Raw genomic sequence first — 20,649 nt, forward strand, 5'->3', positions numbered from 1 at the left:
AAAATCAATTATGGAAAGATATGGCAGTTGTCATAAACGATCGTGGTGATTTCTATCAATAGATCAGTTATAAGGGACGAACCATTGCCAAATAAAATTTCCTCATGCTTCGATCTGTGTTTAAATGTGTTAGAACAAATGAGCGTGAATGACGTCAGTTTCATTGAATGCGTGTGAATGACGTAAAGAAGAGTTGTGACGTAACGAGAGCGAACGCGAGGCTCGTTGACAACGAAGACGAGTCGCAACTGACAGCACCGCCAGCGGCAACGATCATGAGCTCCAACTGCAGCCCGGTTCAGGATTTATTCTCTGAGGCGGATTTGCTTTGAGCTTTGCCCTGCTTGGTGCTGGTTGCAGTTGTAGCTGCAGGCGACCAACAATTTAAGCGGTCGCCATATCAAGATACAACTCATGGCTATGCGTGACGTGTGATGGTTGCTCTGTTACGTACAAGCAATAGGTGAAGTGTTAGAGTCTTGAGGTTCGTATTTTGATCGGCGCCTTCTGCACAGTCTCAAGATTATGATTTTCTTTGAGAACTACGGAACGAACGTGCGTATACACAAATGAATCGGAATCTATCTTTCTCATTAATTATCATCCGCTGTTCCCAGCAAGCAAACACATCCACATTGTCAAATTCTAAGATTCGGCTCTTACAGTTTTCTGTGCTTTGGGGGTTTTTCCAACACTCCCAAAACTTACTCAAGTTTCGTTTGCATCCGTTGAACGAACACAATAATCTTTGCAATAAATAAAGAGAATTGCAATAAACGAAATAAGGAACAAATGCAATGAACACAAACAACTGGCAAATATGTCAGCGACTTGGCAAAGTCCTCAGCCATCAACAATGAAAGCCAATAACAGCAAAAACTTTGTAACTGCCTGTGCTGCTTTTAGCACGCTTTCTACTTTTTTGACACTTACTTTTCAAGTACTTTCTGAATGATGCACAAACAGGAAGTTTCGTTTCAAATCGTGTGACCGAAAGCAAATATGTTTGTAACACAACACAGGATCCACCAGTAACCACCCTCTTCTTCTGAATAAAACTTAAAACATGCATGCTTCTTGGTTGAGTGCTTACCAATTATATTAATCTCTTGTAGTGCGATTAATCAGATCGAGAGGGCATAAGAGATGAATAATGGGATCATTGGATATGGTTGAATTCTATGTTTATACGTACATACAAACACACGTTCCTGACTGGTTGGGGGCTGGGGGAAGGATGGGAGAGGGAGAGAGTAGATGTATATTAAGAAAAAAAGGTCTTAAAAGTATATCATGACCATTCCTTCAATCCCCACCATCAGGTTCGGACGGACGGACCAGCTTCATCTTATGTTGTTTTACTTACAATTGTACCAGAAAAGAAGGGGATTGCACAGTGATTTGCATCAGGGCCAGCAGGTAGCTGTGACAGGTTGGTGATGTCGAAAGAGATAATTCTGCCTATAGATGCAACTTGAACCATTAGTTATTCCATTCAGATATCCTGCTGGTGAGAATTGTACACACAAAAAATGGCTAGTAACCAACTTAACATCTACCCAGCTATCATGGCGTTCTTCCTACCTGCAACTTTTCTCATCACGTGAGTACCAGTTGTTAGAATTTTTTAAAACTTAAAGCATCAGTTACATCTGAATTCTAGACTCTCACCTTATATTGATAATAATCTTGTGTTAATATGCATTTGTGAGTGTAAGAAAACCAGCAACTTTCATTTGTACCAGGTAAGTTAGGAAATGTGGAAGTATACTTGCAGTGCAGATAGCAGAAGAATTTTGAATTTGACTGAGCCCAGATAAATGTCTTAAAGTCTATTTTAAAGTTTAACATATCCTTCTTGTCCATGAAACAATTTTAGTATGTTTAATAGATGATTGTAATGAAGATAATTGAGAGAGAGCTCACCTTCCTTCTGCTGTTTTGCTATATTCCTTAAAGGTATGGGATAGCAGTGTATCTAGGTCATGTGGAACCAGTTTTCCCCTATATCAGGTCAGTACAAAGCACTGATGTCTGCAAGCTTAGCTATAACATGGATACAGGTCTTTCACAAAATACACTTTATTCGTCTGAATGCAATACTAAAATGTCAGCTACATATCATGCTCATCGACAGGCATCAGAGACTCTGTTGCATTGGTTAGCTCATATATAAGGATTATAGAATTTTGTACATTTGATCTTCAGTTTGATCAAATATGGACGATCTTTAAAAAAAAACCACATTAAAAGTCACCATCTTTAGCAAAAACTTGAGCCTGAAATCCAAACTGTAATGAATTATATAACACAGAATCAGTCCTTTAAGGTTTGAGTATAGTTATTTTGCTTTTAAAGATTTGGCTACATGGTTGATGTAAAATACCACTCATAGAACAGTGTTATAATGTATTTTATGGAGCAGTGGCTTTGAATACTGCTTAATAGTTGACATCATAATGTGATTATTTAAATATTTGCATTGTTATGTTAAATTTGCATCACAATACAATGGTTCTAGTTATTGAACAGTCCAGTTCACAATAATGAGGGAATTTTGAAAGATCTTTTTGTCAACAGTGACACGGGAACCGTTGCTCCAGAAAGCTGTGTTTTTGGACAGCTCCTCAACCTCTTTGCAGCACTCAGTGAGCACTCTAGTTATAAAGTGTTTAAATGATTCTTCACTACACTGGGTGCATGCAACTGACACATTTAGTTGGAACTATTTTCAAAATATTTCTAGATGAATAGGTGTCATTTCTGAATATTTGCACCCTTTGTTTCTCTAGAAATTCTTCTTGATTAACTGCAGATATATTATGACTATACATATAAAAGTCTTAAACTGAGTTATATGAGTGGTCTTATCTTAAAACTGCCCATAGGGCCCTCTCACCCTTTAAAATTTACAGATATTTTATGAACACAAAGGGCATATGATTCCTCATGAAACCCAGCTGTTGTAAGTAATGATAATTCTTTGTATTATTTATGGCATTGACTTTGTTCAGCTGCCTGGTGTATGTATATCCGGTACAAACAAGTCCGCCATTACTATGATGTGATAGAGAAAAGAGGATTATTGAGCACTCATCCAAAACGTGCTCAAACAGTAAAGTGGAAACGACGTATCAACAAATTTTCCTTTGGTGTAGGAATTTTATGTGCCTTGGGAATAAGTATTGTTGGAAATTTCCAAGTAAGTAGATTAGACTTCATTGACTAATCTCTTTACATACTGGTGTGTGTGAGAGAGAGATAAAGAGATTTGATGAACGTATCGTAAAAGACGGAAAACTGTCGTGTGTGTTTACTTCCCAATTTATAGGCTTTCAGCCAGATACAATTAAATTTTTTTTAAACTGACGTCTGAAACTGCTGTCCGTAGATAGAAATCATACTTGTAATGAAACAAGAAGGGGAAATGAAGAGCATAATGGCCTAAAATAGTATGGTTCTCTTAGATTGCAAACATTTAGCTATTTTCTTGTTTATCTGTTATAGGAAGACAACATGCTTGAGATGCACCTTCTTGGAGCGATAATGGCATTTGGTGGTGCAGGACTCTACTGCTGGGTGCAAACTATACTGTCATACAAAATGGCTTCAATACCTCAGTCAGACAGCAAGTGTCGACTTATGCGGGTCATTCTCTCCACTATACAAACTACCTCCTTCATAACAAGTATAATTTATAATCTTTTCAGAGAATTTGTGTGCTGGTCAGTGTTGGCTTTCAAGTGTGTACATGTGGGCATGTGTGTGTTTGAGGTGTATGAGAGTATAAATACCATTTTTCTCATCTTTTAAGCATTAAAATGTGGAGAACAAAATCTTACCACTTTTGCTAAATAATTTTACTTTTTTGCAGTTGTTACAGATGTATAAAAGGCAGCCCGATGAAATTTTGTTGATTTTAAAATAAATATTTAAAATGTTTTTTTCAGTGTTGATAACTACAAAAATTTCCTTGGATGTGTTTCCAGGAACTTTACGTGACTTAAAAAAATGGAATAGCACACAACCGGTAATAACATCCTTTTCTGTTTCTGTTTAACTTTTTTCACACTTGTAGTGATTTAATAGGTATGTTAACCATTTTTATTTTCAAAAGTATACAGCATAAATTAACAATGTGCTTTGGTTCTCTCAGAATGTGGTGGTAAGCAAATATCTTATTTCGATATTTAGATTTTTTTTCCATAACTCTTTGTCATTACAACATACAAAGTGCTGAAAAATGAAAGTAAAATAAACTGCCCAAAAACGATGTACCACAAAAAAAATAAAATTTCAAAACAGGAGCACAAATAAATAGAAAAACACTATCTTTGCTCTTCACAAATAATATACTTAATGCTAACCACCTAAATTTTGTTACTTCTCAAGGGTTACAGAGAACATGTTATTGCAGCGTCCTCAGAATGGCTGATGGCAATTGCATCATCATTTTTTTTCATCACTTTTGTCTGTGAGCTGAGGAAGACGCAGACAAAAGTACTTTTTATGTCAAGTGCCAGCAGACATATGATGGACATCGAAGAGGATGGTACTGGACCTGGCTCATATCCTAGACAAAAGTACAGCCCCAGTAAAAGTCCCTCAGACATCAGTACCCATCTAGTAGACCCAGTTGAGCAGGGAACAGTTTATGAATTAGAGGAAACTTGCTCTTCTGGAAACTCTGGCAAGGATAAAAATGTAAATCGGCGGTGTAAGTGAGCAGTGTATGATGGACCTATGTGCCTTTTTCAAACAAACGAAAAAAGGGATGACATTGTTTAGAATGCCTACCTTTTTCTTCTTGTCATTGTGCCATATCAATATTAAAAATATAAAAGAAGGCAGCTGAAAATCTTGTAAATTTGTTGAAATTTTCCCAAAGGTGTGAGAAATCTGTTATAGCAAATTTTATTTTGTTAAAGACCATGGACTGCTGTTTGATGTAGTATGATAATGAGTACAATTGCTCAAGTAAGGCAAATTGTTAACACCAATCTGTTAATTGCACGAAATTTCCTTTTTAATCACAATTTGACATTGATTTCAGAAGAACATTAGAGACCCTATTGGCAAATTCTCTTTACACAATTTGGAGCTCTCTTGTATGATTTACACCCGTTTATACACAATGCATAATACTAATGTTCATGCCCAAATTACTTGAACATTCACTACCTCCACTGTGACACACTCGTCCACACACTTCTTGCCATCTACCTTTTTATCATCTTTCACTGGACAGCTTATTTATTTATTATAAAATCCTACTTTTGAAAAGGGAAAGCTGTTTGTAATGCTCTAATACATATTATGACCAAATGTTTAAGTGCCTGCTGCTCGATGTTTTAATCTCTTGTGAAGGTATACATGACAAGAAGTTCTTTTCCAGTATTTGCAACTTTTCAAGTTTGAAAATGAAACATTTCCACTTTTTCATAGTTTATTATGGGAAAATTTATTGGTGTCATGATAAAAGAAAGAGTTGCAAACATGCATAATACACAGGCATCATGTAAAAACTTATCTTTAAGCTGATTCACTGGAAATAATTATTGTAATTATCATTATTAGCCATTTGTGGTTTGGTGGTTCAGGTCTGTGAGGAAATACCTAGGATAGACTGTGGAGGTTTCACATTACTTTTATCTAGAGTGAAGTTCTCATAGTTCTCACTCCCACTGAGGTTGTCACGTCCATGGACAACAAGAACATCCGGGTCGGGCTCTGGGTGCAAGGTGTGAACCATACAGTAGTAGGTGTGGTCCTGTGGAGTGCCCATCTCATGTAAAGGAATACCATCTTCAGTGTGGTTATCACCTTCTGTTTGCCTTGTTAACAACAAAATACCCAGTAAGATCCAAGACACAGCTTTATCAAGTCTATGATCCGTGATTTACAGAATGTCAGTTTAAGTTAAAAGGTTACTATAACAACATAATAGCTCTTCACATAGATACTTATTTTTAAAGGGGACACAGAGATCATGTTAAAATATGTTTTTGAGGTCAGTTACCTGAGATGGAGTAGACATCATTGTTGACCATAACTATAGAACTCTCGTGATCTTTTGTTACGGAGCGCTTCCTGTGGAAATAAAGTAAACATCTTAAAAAAATAAAGTACAACAAATGGAGAGAAAAAAATCAATTAAAGAACATAGGCAGGACAGACTAATCAAAAGATATAAAAGAGTGGGTAGAGAGAGAGAGAATTTCCACGTCACTTACGTGCTTCCAGTGACACCGTCTGCCCTCTGGCGTCTGAAGTAAAGAACGACAACCACTACAGCCGCCACTAGCAGGAGCACTGCGAGGATTGTTGCGATCATTATTAGTTTGGGCGACTCTTCCTCGTCGTTTGCATTCTGGTTTTCCTTGTTATTGTCTTCTTCAACTGAATCGCCGAATAAAAATATTTAGTCATCATGTCTTCTTTCACATCTCAAGGTACGCATATACAGTTATGGCATTGCACGGGAAGAGGTCAACGACACTGACGTCAGAATTGTACATGGATACGTCTACGTTGTCAAGGCCTCGCACATCCGTAAAATAAGTGAGAGAGCAGAGAAAGATTGAAAGGACTGAAGTCGGGTAGATTCAACAGTGGGGGCGGGGACACAGTATTTGTCTCTCGTCGAGGGCACAGCACAGCCTTGCGCCGGTCCTGGGGATGCTAGTGAGGACGAGGTCGGTGTGTGTGTGTGCAGACAACTTAGACTGCAACCACAATAGGTTCGTGGTCCTGTCACGTGTCTACGCAAAAAACACACATATGAGATTAACATTTTAACAATTGTATAATGAGATGTCTTCATGGCAGTTATCATGGACTTAAAATCTGTATCAAGCAGTTGCTTAAAAAACATCGTACGTGTTGTTGTGGGAAGGTCAGTAGAAGTGTCTGTTGTTATTGTCTCACCCAAAGTCGATAACAGATCATCACTCGTCGGTGGAGGAGCTGAAGTCGAGTCGGTGAAACAAGAAGCGTTGTTGTAAACAATGTTGTCGAGGTAGAAGTTTGTTTCCGTATAAATCGAGTAATCGTGTGTCTTCTCTCCTTCAAACTGTATCTGAAAAAGATGGGTTGATGACTTTCACAGAGAAGAGATAAAAGTTTCAACATGTGGACGAACATAACAAAAAATAGCAAGAAGAATCAATGTCACACAGGGTAAATAATAAACCTAGAAATAATGATCTAATTAGGCTGTCACATGACTTTCGAGTTATGACTGGCTTGTATCGTAAGTCCTAATACTGATAAATATTTCAGATGTTAAAAATATATTTAAAATGTCATCGACTGGAAACTGAAGACTGGTGTATTGTTACTAATCAGAATGGCTGATGTAGAGATTTGCATCGTCGACTTCTAGGCCAATACAGCGTCCTGCACTGTCGGTCATTTGAGAATGTTCGCACAAAGTCTATTAATATTTGTCTGGAACTCATCTACCCAGCCAGTGGCAAAGATAAGGCAGATGTACACCTCAGTCCTACCCCGCAGGAGCTACCTGAGGAAACAGAGAAGAATCATCGCAGAAGCAAGTGATACAGAGCTGATGTTAGACATCAAAGGTACATTCGATGTAACTGGTCAGCTCGACCACAAGGTGTATGTATTCATGATTGCATGTCTATTAGGAAGGTCAATGAGACAATACCCTTAAAAATCATTTATTGTTGTCTCGTCAGATGTCGTTATCACAGTGAATAATAAGAGGAGTGGAATAAAAATTATATTAGTAAACTAATGTTAATTTGCGCTAATACAGGCATTTCTTAGGTTTTAAAAAGTATTTTAATGCTATAAAGCTTTTAGAGCGGATGAGGCAGTCCAAGGAGACATTTCTTGGAATAACCTAACGATAACATAATTTTCTCAACAAAAATGACAAAGGTTACTAAATAAAAGAAACAAAAGAAATAAAATAAATAAATAAACACTTTTTATTTGGTTCTTATCAACAAACGATGAGGAATGTGACACTGTTATTTGGTTTCGTGTGACTGCGGAACACAATGATTTTTAAGAATGGTGTCAGCGTAAAGACAACAAACTTTATTTATTTACCTGAAACTGTCCTCTCTTAGTAACGGCAATGTTTTCGCGTGCTTGATGCCACTTCCATTTCTCTTTGTCCTCAGAATCTGCGAACCACACAACGTGACATCCTGTTGTGACATGACACAGTTTAAGTGTCAGTCTGCCTCCATCACGGCAATTAAACATGAAATTAAATTGGATGCAGATCGTTGTAATGTTGTCCCCACACATCCACGGACTGGTGAGAACTGCTTTGTTACCCTCATCCTTTCCATACATGTTAACAAAAGCTTCTCTATCTGAAAACAAGAACGAGATTAGGAAGTGTCAGAGAGCTCCAGACCATTGTTTTAACTGTTGCCATGACAACACAACAACTGAACAGTAAAATGTTTCTAAACAGATAAAACGTTAGTCGACACTGAAAATAATCTCCCTCCATCCCGCTATTTACTATGTCCTTCTGAAAAGATCCACTCTAAACGTGTGGTACTGTAAGGCCACAGAACACTTTTGGAACATATTAAATGGTTTATGAAATCTGTAGTGTTTTTGAACGAAAAACATTTGAAGGCAGAAGACTTTGTTTACTATACTGCCAAGAAACTAGGCTTAGATAGCGAAGCTTTCAGATGATGAGAAGGCGTGGGATACATGTTGTAAGTTACAGAGTTTACCTTGACATAAAAGTTTAGTTTTCTTTTACCAAGGCAGGTAAGGTGGCAGGTTATAAAAAGACTGTAGTACAGGGTGCCGGCCAGGAGAAACACGAGGAAGAGAGAAAACCAAGTAAACCTAATCTACTATCAATGTCTAGTGAATAATAGTCCGACCAGCTGTTTGATGTCTCAAATAACATAATTAGTCAATGGCCTCGTCTAATGTCTCAGCAGCGGCACAACGGGCGAGTATCTCTGTCACCATCATGACAATACAATGATGAACACGACGATGACGAAGAAAACAACGACAATGCTACCAATAATTCTGGTGGTGAGGGTTTTGAAAGTGGTACTAAAACGATTACTAAGATCGTATGGATAATGCCATCGATGTCTTATATCTAGCACATCGTCAAGCTTTGTAAGGTCAAGACATACAGGAAACGTTACTTACTCTTGTTGACTTCCCACTGTGCTCCTTTATAAGTCCTTTGATAATTACAAAATCCAGAACTGCTAAATGTGCAACTACCTGCAATGAGACAACAAAATGTACTTTCATCATATATATTTACACACATTATCTATATCTGTATACATTGGACGAAGGTAACAACTAGCATGTTTGGATTTTTTTGCCATGAGAATATACAGCGACAAACAAGCCAAAAGTGGTGCAACAAAAACACAGCATTATGTTAGCAGCAGCTAAACTTTTAGGTACAAAAAAAAAAACTTTTAGGTACAAAACCTACCTCCACTGTCAGGCCCAGTGTATCCTTGATAGCAGATGTCACTAAAATATTCGAAAATAGGTTAGATTACTTGAAACTATAAATGAGCAAATTTATAGACAACCAGACAGCTAGCCACCCAAAGAGACAGACATTTAGATACAACTCAAACGAATCTGTAAACCCTCCTTGACAGAGAAGCATTATTGTTTATTATTTTAGCTCACTAGTTGAAAACTTTACAAGACATGAGCTAAGAACTTTTGTCTTTCCCATCCACCATACCGCTCATGCACGAGTCGTCATAATGAATATGTAATTATATTTTGTAGAAGATGAAGAAGAATGTGTCTGCCTGTATATGATTTATAATGTAATAATGTACAATCATTTTAATATCATATTAATTTTGTACAAGAAAATAAACCGCACGATGCACTCTGACCTGTCAGCACTTGTCACATATGAGGACAGGAAGAGGCACCAAAGAATCAGAGCAACACTGATTAACATTGCTAGGAAGCCCATTGTTGTTAATTCGAAGAGGATGGAAGCTAACGCCGGTCGAAACAGTTATCTTGTCTTAGCAACCTAGAAAAACTGAAAAACATTTTAGCAGCAAGATCCGGTTACGAAAATATAAAATGAAAAGTGGATGATAGTAATGCATTCAAACACACACAGGCTCCGAGAACAGCAGACATCGGAAACATTAGTATTAGTAGTAGCAATGATGATGATGATTGTTGATGATGATGATGATTGTTGATGATGATGATGGATGATGTCAGCCCATGCACTGATATAAAGTCTAAACGTGTAACTGAACATATAGCTAGAAGCCGTACACCAACAACAGCAACTACATTGAGTACATCGGCATGTAGCGACCAAAGTTCTTACACTTCAAAAGTAATTAGTCTGCGCTTTCTTTGTGGACTTACACTGTTTGAAATGGCGGTAAACAATCGTCGGAACATCTGGCACACAGTGTTACAGCTGACAAAACCCAGTGAACAATGTCCGCCTTCATCAGATGCATTTCGACTATCAACTACATCCTGAAAGTGCGTGATGCGCGTGTCGTCAACTGATTGTCGTCTGCTGCACACTTGCTCCACAATACATTGGTCAATACCATGAGCCATTGCGGCCCTTAGTCTGAACACTTCAACACTTTGAGCTTTAGCAAATGTGTGGTGCATTTTTATTTGTAATTGTTTTCAAAAGCACAATAGAGTGAGCCTGGTGGGTGATGTATAAGTATCGCCATGTCAAGCACCATTCGCTGCAGTAAAATTTTTAAACACGTACAGGAACATAATTGCAGTAAGTTTAACAAAATACATATACAAATAGTAATGGAAATAATAAACGTATTTTTGTTACCTGACTTTGTAAAACGCGTTTTGACTGTGGTCACCTTTCTCTTACTTTCTGGACAAAATATTTTCCTTCTTGTATTCTCTCAATACCAACTCGCACGAAGTAACTGTCAAAGTGGTTTTAAAAAACGTTTATCTCTTATCTATGACATCTGATTTTTAAAAATATTTTTTTATATCTCTAATACATCGACGTAAACAGCCTCTTAAAAACACTCCTTTCCGGATGTAAACTAAACGAGTTAAAAAAAAAAGCTACAACGGATTCACTGCGCATACATTCCGATGATGATGGCTGCCTCTACAATGAATAGAAGGCTTCTTTCAGGCATGTGGAAAATGTTACAGACGATTTTCACTAGACATTCTTTTTAATTTAGTCTAGGGATAACAAGGAAAATAAAACGACAGCAATCTCATTACTACAGTCTGTCTTCCGCATTCACGACTTTTGCGCTCTCTACATGGTTTTTAAAACTCCTAGTTTATTTTAATCATCATGATGCTTGTAGTGTTTAAGCTACAAAAGACTGCATAACAAACATATTTTGTCATCTTTTTCTACTCTCGCGAATTAACGCTGCGCTCTCTAGTATTTGTTGTTTGTTGTATTTAATTTGAATTCTTTCCTCCTCTCGTTTGACACGGGATTATGCGACCTTTTTCATCCTCTCGGTCGACCCGGACTTTCAAAAGACTTCCTGGTCTCTTTCGACAGGAAAAATAAAATCTAATCAGTTGTAAAGATAAAGAAGCAGACACTAGGTTTCTACAACGATATATATAAGTTAACCCGCAGCTTTACTTGTACACTTTTCCACCTCCTGTGCCACACCATGAGATCAGTGCTCAGTGTAAAACATTGTGACCATGGTTGTCACCTTACCAACCCCATATAGTCTGTTTATCTGTATCTTGTATTTTTTGTGTTTGTCTTTATATTTTCTGTCTTCTCATTATTGTGATTTATATTGCTGCCGTCTCTCATTATTTTAAATTATTTGTATGACTTTGATGGTCATAGTGAGCATATGCCTTAACACCAGGCAAGGGAGCTATGTAGTCACAGTTTTATTCAGATCTTCATGCAGTTATGTATATGCAGGAATTATCAATTATGATGGTAGCTTCATTCACAGCTATCTATTACTCTTTAAAATTGTCAAGGATGAAAAATAATTACAAAAACAAGTGAATTTAGCATAGCTACATTGAATGTTAATGGCCTACATGACAGTGAAATAAAAGGATGGAAGGGGAAGGCTGTGTAAAATGGTCACAGAATTTTTGTAAATAAATCCATAGGTTACTTGGACAAGGGAAATGGAAAAAATATTATGGATCAAGATGAAATTTTAAAGAAAGTCCAACATTTTTATGAAGAACTGTACAAATTTCGACCAGTAGATAATATGAAATTAAGTAACCTGCTACATGATGTTAACTCTTGAAGCATCAGAATCTTTGGAGGGCCTTATTACACTGCAGTAGGCTGGTTCAGTGTTAAAGAATAAAACCGTAATAAAAGGTCAGATGCAGACGGCTTTACTGTTGAAGTTTTTAAAAAAATTCTTTGTGGACAAGGAAACTTTTCTTGTTAGATTAATTAATTAAGGTTTCGAAAAAGGCCAGTTATCAGTCTCATGAAGGCATAATTCTTTCACAGCCACAGTCAACAATTAGGTGTTATGACATTTGAAATTTAACAGTGGCAGTCTCACTAGCTTGATGTCAGTTATTTCTCCGGAGTTAGTGAAGCTTGATACTTGTGGTGGTGAATATGCTAATAGCTAAGGAAAAACTTTTAAAATCCATTCTGGCAAGACGTGATGAACCATTATAAAAAGTTTATAAACAAGTGCATTCCAACATGTAGCGAAGAATTTCTTGGAGAGCCCATCCACTTTAATGGTTACATTTTTAGAAAAGTTGTATATATTAAAAATGGTTGGATGCAAAAGTTAAAAAATATCTGCTCTCTCGTTTTAAAAAACTTTTCTTTTTGGTCTCGAGGGAAAACAGTATTTCAAAGTGTTATAACTCGATGCAAAAGTTTGCAGTAAATAGGTTGATAAGGCCTAGAAAAATATATGGGAATTTGCTAGCAGATAATAAAGAAAGAACAAAATTAACATCCTGGAGTTGATTCGACGTGGGATCGAGACTTAATGTATGAATAATTGGAGGGAGAGGGAGAGAACGATTTTATAGCTTATATAACGATTAATTATATATATATAAAAGAACACAAATAAAGCCTACGTTCTCTTAGAGTTAAACACCACTTTAAATGACTATGACATAATTCTGTGTGCAATTCTTATGGTAAGGTTTTAAGGCAAAAGACGAAATGAACACACGATATACATTCAGTAAGTTGATCTCAAGTCAGAACTCGTTATATATTATTTTAAAAAAGGAATCAAGCTGGAGTAAGAACATAGCTGACAAAGTTACTGTACCTGAAAAAGGTTTCCTCGAGGATGAGTGATAGTTTTCGATAACTTGGTACCAGGACCATATATTTTTGTTATGAGAATTTGCGCAAACCACAAATTGTCACACGTTCTGGTATCGGGACACAGTTTAAGAGTCAGTCATTGTCATCAAACATAAAATGAACCTGGACCCAGATCGTCGTTTTGTTTTCTTCACACATTCACAGACTGGCAAAAACTCCGTCTGAAAATGAAACAAACTGATTATTTCCAGGTTTAAATCCATTTTGCTATTGCAGGAGCAGTACATTTCTACCCAGCGATAGTGTTCAAAATATAGCATAATATTCATCCATACGCTCTTCATAAAGGTAGTTTTAAACATAAAACATTGTAAAATCATGGTGTATTTTCGAATTCAGATGGTATAATTATGTCAATTATATTGTTTATTTATAAGGTGTACCGTAATGACAATAAAAAATCCGACAGACATGATACAGAAAAACAAAAGTATTAGTAAAAGTAGAACACAACGCCTACCTTCCTTTTCTGGCCCATTGCATCCTCCACAGCATATTTCATTAAAACATTCAGCAAGTTAAAAGAATTTGAAATAACAGTCTTAAAGGAAGGATTCTAAATGCCATAAAACTAAACAGAATTGGTTTCATTTGAGTGCAAGTAGATCATCGGATGTCTCTAATGCTGTTTGAAGAAAAGAAATTTCCTCATCTCGAATTTCAGTCTAGACAGATTGGCAAATGTTTCACGAGGTAGATTGGATATATATATATATCATGAAATAAAATGGAAAAATTGGTGCATTAACTGATAAAGCTAAGACAGACCTTCCAGAACTACACAAATTTAGAGATACTCGCAACTTTGTCATCTGAATTTAAAAGTTAAAGTGTGAGTCGCCAGAAACCAAGTATCACCGGATTTAGGTGACGACGAGAAGCGACACCTGGTCAACACGGTAACACTTTATTTATCCCAGAAGGCAGTTAGAGTAAAAACTTACTGTGTGCATCTTTCTGTGAAGATAAAAGAGAGGGAAACACTCGCTTAGTTGTCCAAAACTCATTTTTCGTAGTAGAGATGATGCACCGTGTACCCGGTCTGTGCCGTTGGACTTGTTTCTGCCCACCTGTCGACTACACAGGACATTCTCTCCCTACTTTGCACAGATATAAACTTTACCTGACAGCAAGAACCAGCTTCAGTTTGCCGAAGGACTAGGCACAGTGACATTGCGAATACGAGGAAGTGCTGCTGACACAGGTCGAGCGAATACGTGACGTCACGAATGGCCGTTAAGCAGAAAACTGTCACATCGAGCCCCGTCCCGAACTAAAGGTGACCAATGATAGTTTTATTCAGTTCCTACTCGCTCTTCTTGAATTATTGGTATTGTGATACGTGTCCATTAGTCATAAGATGATAATCTCAGTTTTAGTTCTTCCACTGAACCTTCAGTTTTTGGCGCAACGTTAGGCTGTTAGCGCCTGTACAATAAGTGAAGGTGGCTTTCATTGATTTACAGGGCTGGCTTGCTTCTATAGCCTTATGACAAAAAAAAAGTCCTATCGTAACTAAAAATTATGATTGAAAACCTCATTCGTGAATACCTGAATCTTGAAAAGTGATGAAGACATGTAAGGACGATGAAATAACTGTCCAAATGCAATTCAGCTGCAGCGAAAAATAAATCGGCGCTACGTGGTTGGAGTAAGCGTTCTTGAATGGTAAAGATTATTAAATATATATATAAAATACTTATTGATAATCAAATCACCGTTTTCTTATCTCAAGGTACCCATATACAAACATCATCATGTACAGAATGAAACAACACAGACGTCAGCATTGTACATAGGTAAGTATTTTGCCTAAGACCTCGATGCGATAGGTGAGACTTGGACAGGTCTACCTGTGGGCAATGTCACGTCACTGTTCGACATCTTTCAGTGCATGGTGATGTTTATAGGCGTTTCTCTTCAAGAATGAAAGGAGCATTTACCAGAATTGAAGGCAATAGTACCTTGCACTGATTTCTACAATGTCATGATAAAAAAGGAAATTACATCCCACTTGTCCTTTAACTGCAGGTACAGTAAACATAACACAATGTGAACATTTTCTTTAAATATCTCGTCTTTTTTCGTCAGCTTTTTGTGTTTTGTGGGATGATAAGGAGACTAAGATGTCGGATTGTGTGTGTGTGGAGACAACATAGCCTGCAACCAAAAAATATTCGTGATCCTTTTATGTGTCTACGCAAAAAACCACCATGTGAGATTAACATTTTAACAACTTGTATGTGTTGTTGACATTTATCAGGGGTTAAAATTTGGATGAAGCACTTCCTTTAAAAAAATTTTCGTACGTGTTGCTGTGGGAAGGTCAGTAGATGTGCCTGTTGTTGTTTCACCGGAAGTCGATAATAGATCATCACTCGTCGGTGGAGGAGCTGAGGCTGAGTCGGTGAAACAAGAAGCGTTGTTGTAGACAATGTTGTCGAGGTAGAAGTCTGTTTCCGTATAAAGCAGTGATCGTATGTCTTCTCACCTTCAAACTGTATCTGAAAAAAGATACATTCATGACTTTCACACAGAATAGATTAAAAGTGTCGACAAACGTAGCGAAAAAGAACAAGTGTAGAATTAATACTTCAAGAAGAAAATAAAAAGCCTAGAAATTACAAATCCAACTTGGCTGTCATGACTTGCGTTTTCATACTGGCTTGTATCGTAAGCCCTAATATTGATAAATATTCCGGATGTTAAAATATTTTAAGTTCGAATGCAAACAGCAGTTGATTTGGTGTTCGCTAAGCCAGGACTGACACGTGATGATAATTATGTACTCCAGAAAAAAAAACTGGTTTCCAAATTCAAAACAATGTGCTTATGGGAATGACGACAGGTCAGTGGGCATGCACATTTTCATCTACTGGAAACTGAAGACTGGTGTATTGTTACTGATCAGCTGATGTAGAGATTTGCAGGTCAATACAGCGTCCTGCACTGTCTTTCATTCCAGAATGTTCACACAAAGTCTATTAATATTTGTCTTGAACTCATCTACCCAGCCAGTGCCGAAGGTGAGGCATTTGTACACCTCAGTCCTACCTCAGGTAAACCCCACAGGAGCTGCCTGAGGAAACTGAGAAGGAGCACGTGATACAGAACTGATGTCTGGCATCCGGTTACACGTCAACAGCGTTGTTCAATGTAAAGCTCGATCAACGTATAAACCCCATTAGGAAGGTGAAAAAAAAAACCAACCAAAAAATCATTTTTTGACATGTCGCTAGATGTCGTTATCATGAGAAATGAGAAGAGGAAGAGCTGTATGATAATAACAGAATAACTCTACTTTGTGTTAAGTTATTTCTTTCAAATATATTTTGCCATTAAAACATTTAGAGCGGGTTCAGCTGTTATGAAAGTGAAGTAGAAAAGCACAGGCACGTTAGTCCGAAGAGACGCTTCTTATAAAAATATCTAACGATAAAAGTCACAACCCAAAAAAAAATAAATAAAAAACGAAATAAATAAAATAAATACATATTTTTTTATTTTACTTACTTCCAGCCAGCAAACTATTAGCCATGTGACACACTGTCGTATGACTGCGGAGCACAATACAATTGTTTTAAGAATATTGTCAGCGTTAAGACAGACAGATTAATTTATTTACCCGAAACTGTTCTTTCTTAGGAAGGGCAATGTTTTCGCTTGCTTGCTGGTACTTCCATTCGTCCTTGTCCTCAGAATTTGCGAACCACACAACGTGACATCTGTTGTGTTGTGACACAGTTTAAGAGTCAGTCTGCCTCCAGCACGGTGATTAAACATGAAATTAAATTGGATGCAGATCGTTGTGATGTTGTCCCCACACATCCACGGACTGGTGAGAACTGCTCTGTGGCCCTTGTCCTTGTATAACATGTTAACAAAAGCTTCTCTATCTGAAAACAAGAACGAGATTAGGAGGTGTCAGAGAGCTCCAGACCGCTGTTTTAACTGTTGCCATGACAAAAATTCAACTGAACAGTAAAATGTTTCTAAACAGATAAAGCGTTAGTCGACGCTGAAAATACTCTCCACTCCATCCCGCTGTTTATTATGTCTTTCTGCACAGATCACTCTAAACTTGTGGTACTGTAAAGCAACATAATACTATTGGAATATTACTTAAATGGTTTATGAAATCTGTAGTGTCTTTGACAGACAAACATTTGAAGGGAGAAGACTTTGCTTACTATACTGCCAAGAACCTAGGCTTAGCTAACGAAGCTTTCAGATGCTGTGAAGGCGTTAGGATACATCCTGAAAGTTATAGAGTGCTACTGTTTTCATTGGAGAAAAGGTTTAGTTTTCATCTACCAAGGAAGCTAGGTAGCAAGCTATCTTACAAAGACTGTCGTACAGGGTGCCGGCCAGGAGAAACACGAGGAAGAGAGAAAACATATTTAATCAATGGCTTGATGTGCTATTTGATGTATATTTGATAACAATGCAGTGTGTGTAAAGAGAGCCAAGCAGCCACACGAATGATTTGTTATTTCTGCTTGGTTTCTCCTTTTTTCGGCGAGATAACGAAGTAAAGGAAGACGAGAATAGTCTACCTCAACATTACTTCTGCATTGGCCACTTCATCATAGAAGATGTCACAATTATTTCATATCTAAAGCGCCACAAGCAGCTGGATCTTTTATTCAGAAAAGAAGATAATCTGATATTCTGTACCGATATTGAGGGCCTCATGAATGCCTTAGAAATCGCTCATGACCCACAAGAATGGAGACTATTTGTAGACTCTTTAACACTGAGTCTTAAGGCTAACCTTTTGCGCGCACAATGGAAACTGTTTACAAAATTTCTCGGGAATTTTGGGGTCAGAAAACTACAAGGAACTAGTAGAAGACATGTTGGTGCAATATGTCTCTAAAGATCTACTTTCTTTATTTCCATCTGGATTTTTTTCCTGGCAACTGTGGTATGGTTAGTGATGAACATGGCCAGCGTTTTCATCACGACATCGCAACAAAGGATAAAAGATACCAGGGAAAATTACCATGTCCACTACCATGTTGGCTGACTACTGTTGGACACTCCCCAGGGATGCTTCGAACAGGTGCACAAAAGACAGACAAAGAAATCTAAGACGTAGTCCGTGACTTGATTTTTTACAAGTATTAACCACAGGTAAATAGAAGCATGCATTTCGTGATGTACACAATAATTATTGCAGATTACAAAAACAAACCAGTATAATTAGTCAATGGCATGGTCTGCTGTGTCTCAGACAGCAGAGGGACGGTCGGTAGACCATCTCTGTGACCACCATGACAATACAACTATGAATACGACGATGACGAAGAAGACAACGACAATGCTATCGATAATTCTGGTGGTGAGGATAGTAAAACGATTACTAAGATAATAACATCGATGTCTTATATCTAGCACATCGTCAAGTTTGTAAGGTCAAGAAATACAGGAAACGTCACTTACTGTGGTTGACTTCCCACTGTGCTCTGTAATTAGTCCTTTGATAATTACAAAATCCAAAACTGCTAAATGTGCAACTACCTGCAATGGGACAACAAAATGTACTTTCATCAAATATATTTACACACATTATCTATATCTATATACATTGGACGAATGTAACAATTAGAATGTTTGGATTTTTTTAGCCATGAGAATATACAGCGACAAACAAGCCAAAATTGGTGCAACACAATCACAGCTTTATGTTAGCAGCATCATGAGTGCCAGGAAAAAACTTTAAGGTACAAAACCTACCTCCACTATCAGGCCCAGTGTATCCTTGATAGCAGATGTCACTAAAATATTCGAAAAAAGGTTAGATTACTTGAAACAGTAAATAAGCAAATTGATAGACACCCAGCAACTCACACAGCCAGCCAAAGAGACAAACATTTAGATAAAACAGAAACGAAAGTGTAAAATAGAAGAAGAAAAAGAAGAATTTTATATATATATAATTTATAATTCAATAATATACAATGAAATAACTATATAAATGTGAATCCCACCGGTGAATAGTCAAAAGATTTTCACAAATGCTTTATTTTGTGCAAGAGAATAAACCACATGATACAGTTTGTAATAAAACACTCTCACCTGTCAGCACTTGTCACACATGAGGACAGGAGGAGGCACCAAAGAATCGCAGCAACACTGATTAACGTTGCTAGGAAACCCATTGATGGAGGGGAGGGGAAGGGGAAACAAAACCAACTCCGGTCGAAACAGTGAACTTGCCTCAGCGTAACTGGAACCTAGAAATATTGAAAAAAAAATTTAAGATCCTGTTACGAAAATATAAAATGAAGAGTGGATGATAGTAATGAATCCAAATACAAATAGGCCCCGACAACAGAAAAAAAAATCGGAAATCAATATATATTAGTAGTAACAGTAGCAGTAGCGATAATAATGATGATAATAATAACAACAATATATATCTGCCCGCGCACTGATATAAAGTCTAAACGTGTGACTGAACATTTAGGGCGAAGCACAAAGGTAGTAAACCATAAGATGTGAAGAACGCATAGTCAATACATTAGAAACCCAAAAGCTGTTCTTGCAGAGAAAGGAAGACGGGTAATCCATCAAGCAGGAAGAAACCTCGATCAGTAGGCTACAGAACTGATAGTGGAAATCACACTGTGACAGAACAATCAGCAACAGACTGGCACTACAACACACGGCACTACAAAAGGCACGCGGCAACAGGAGACAGACATGAAATACTAATGTTACTACCGTCGTCTTGTGAGTTGTTACAGTAACAGTATTATCTGAAGCAAGATATTTACAGCATTAAGAGCAGCAAACACAATAACCGCGTCAACAAAAACAACAACAACAACATTGTGTACATTTGCAAGTAACGACCAAAGTTGTCCCACACCAAAAGTATGTTATTAGTTTCTGCTTTCTTTGTAGACTTACACTGTTTGAAATGGCGGCAAACAATCGTCGGAACATGTGGCACACAGTGTAACAGCTGACAAAACTCAGTGAACAATGTCCGCCTTCATCAGATGTACTTCTCATATCAGTTACTTCCTGAAAGTGCCCGATGCGCGTGTCGTCAACTGATTGTCGTCTGCTGCACACTTGTTCCATGTCTGTCAATACCATGAGCCATTGCGGCCCTTAGTCTGAACGCTTCGACACTTAGAGCTTTAATAAAATGTGTGGTGCATTTTTATTTGTAAGTGTTTTCAAAAGCACAATAGAGTAAGCCTGGTGGGTGATGTTCACTAAGTATCGCCATGTCAAGCACCATTCGCTGTAGTAAAAATTTTAAGCACGTACAGAAA

General features: G+C 37.4%; 2 protein-coding genes across 12 annotated transcripts; one reads left to right on the plus strand and one right to left on the minus strand.

The window, feature by feature from the left end:
* The first annotated feature begins 189 nt into the window (after window positions 1-189).
* Window positions 190-4,850, plus strand: LOC112560026 (DNA damage-regulated autophagy modulator protein 2-like). 6 transcript variants are annotated; one of them, XM_025231588.1, is made up of 8 exons: window positions 190-555; window positions 1,378-1,603; window positions 1,960-2,013; window positions 2,581-2,648; window positions 3,015-3,202; window positions 3,508-3,688; window positions 3,990-4,030; window positions 4,393-4,850. In XM_025231588.1, exons 2-8 carry the CDS (start codon window positions 1,533-1,535, stop codon window positions 4,723-4,725), a joined length of 936 nt encoding a protein of 311 aa, XP_025087373.1. In that variant the 5' UTR covers window positions 190-555; window positions 1,378-1,532; the 3' UTR covers window positions 4,726-4,850. The 6 variants fall into 6 exon arrangements, with proteins under 6 accessions (XP_025087373.1, XP_025087368.1, XP_025087367.1 ...); XM_025231583.1 differs by having other exon boundaries at window positions 191-555; window positions 1,323-1,603; window positions 3,951-4,030; XM_025231582.1 differs by having other exon boundaries at window positions 191-555; window positions 3,951-4,030.
* A 145-nt stretch (window positions 4,851-4,995) lies between these two features.
* LOC112560025 lies at window positions 4,996-20,404 on the minus strand. 6 transcript variants are annotated; one of them, XM_025231577.1, is made up of 9 exons: window positions 20,276-20,404; window positions 19,439-19,596; window positions 9,473-9,513; window positions 9,172-9,249; window positions 8,083-8,354; window positions 6,928-7,078; window positions 6,234-6,399; window positions 6,020-6,090; window positions 4,996-5,835 (listed from the first exon to the last, which is right to left on the minus strand). In XM_025231577.1, exons 1-9 carry the CDS (start codon window positions 20,378-20,380, stop codon window positions 5,597-5,599), a joined length of 1,281 nt encoding a protein of 426 aa, XP_025087362.1. In that variant the 5' UTR covers window positions 20,381-20,404; the 3' UTR covers window positions 4,996-5,596. The 6 variants fall into 6 exon arrangements, with proteins under 6 accessions (XP_025087362.1, XP_025087361.1, XP_025087366.1 ...); XM_025231576.1 differs by having other exon boundaries at window positions 6,880-7,078; window positions 20,276-20,403; XM_025231581.1 differs by lacking the exons at window positions 19,439-19,596; window positions 20,276-20,404 and adding exons at window positions 9,897-10,042; window positions 10,841-12,838 and having other exon boundaries at window positions 6,880-7,078.
* Window positions 20,405-20,649: the final 245 nt, after the last annotated feature.

The sequence above is a fragment of the Pomacea canaliculata genome, linkage group LG3 (genome assembly GCF_003073045.1).
Source record: "Pomacea canaliculata isolate SZHN2017 linkage group LG3, ASM307304v1, whole genome shotgun sequence".
Taxonomy (NCBI): domain Eukaryota; kingdom Metazoa; phylum Mollusca; class Gastropoda; order Architaenioglossa; family Ampullariidae; genus Pomacea; species Pomacea canaliculata.

Bases quoted from the DNA above. Each gene is read 5' to 3' on its own strand.
- LOC112560026 (XM_025231583.1), top strand. From the start codon at position 1,533: ATGGCTAGTAACCAACTTAACATCTACCCAGCTATCATGGCGTTCTTC. The intron at 2,014-2,580 runs GTCAGTACAAAG...TTTTGTCAACAG, and splicing joins CCAGTTTTCCCCTATATCAG to TGACACGGGAACCGTTGCTC. The intron at 3,689-3,950 runs GTATAATTTATA...TGTTTTTTTCAG, and splicing joins AACTACCTCCTTCATAACAA to TGTTGATAACTACAAAAATT.
- LOC112560025 (XM_025231576.1), bottom strand. From the start codon at position 20,380: ATGAGAAGTACATCTGATGAAGGCGGACATTGTTCACTGAGTTTTGTC. The intron at 9,250-9,472 runs GTAGGTTTTGTA...GTCTCATTGCAG, and splicing joins CACTGGGCCTGACAGTGGAG to GTAGTTGCACATTTAGCAGT. The intron at 6,091-6,233 runs GTAAGTGACGTG...TTATTTCCACAG, and splicing joins GACGGTGTCACTGGAAGCAC to GAAGCGCTCCGTAACAAAAG.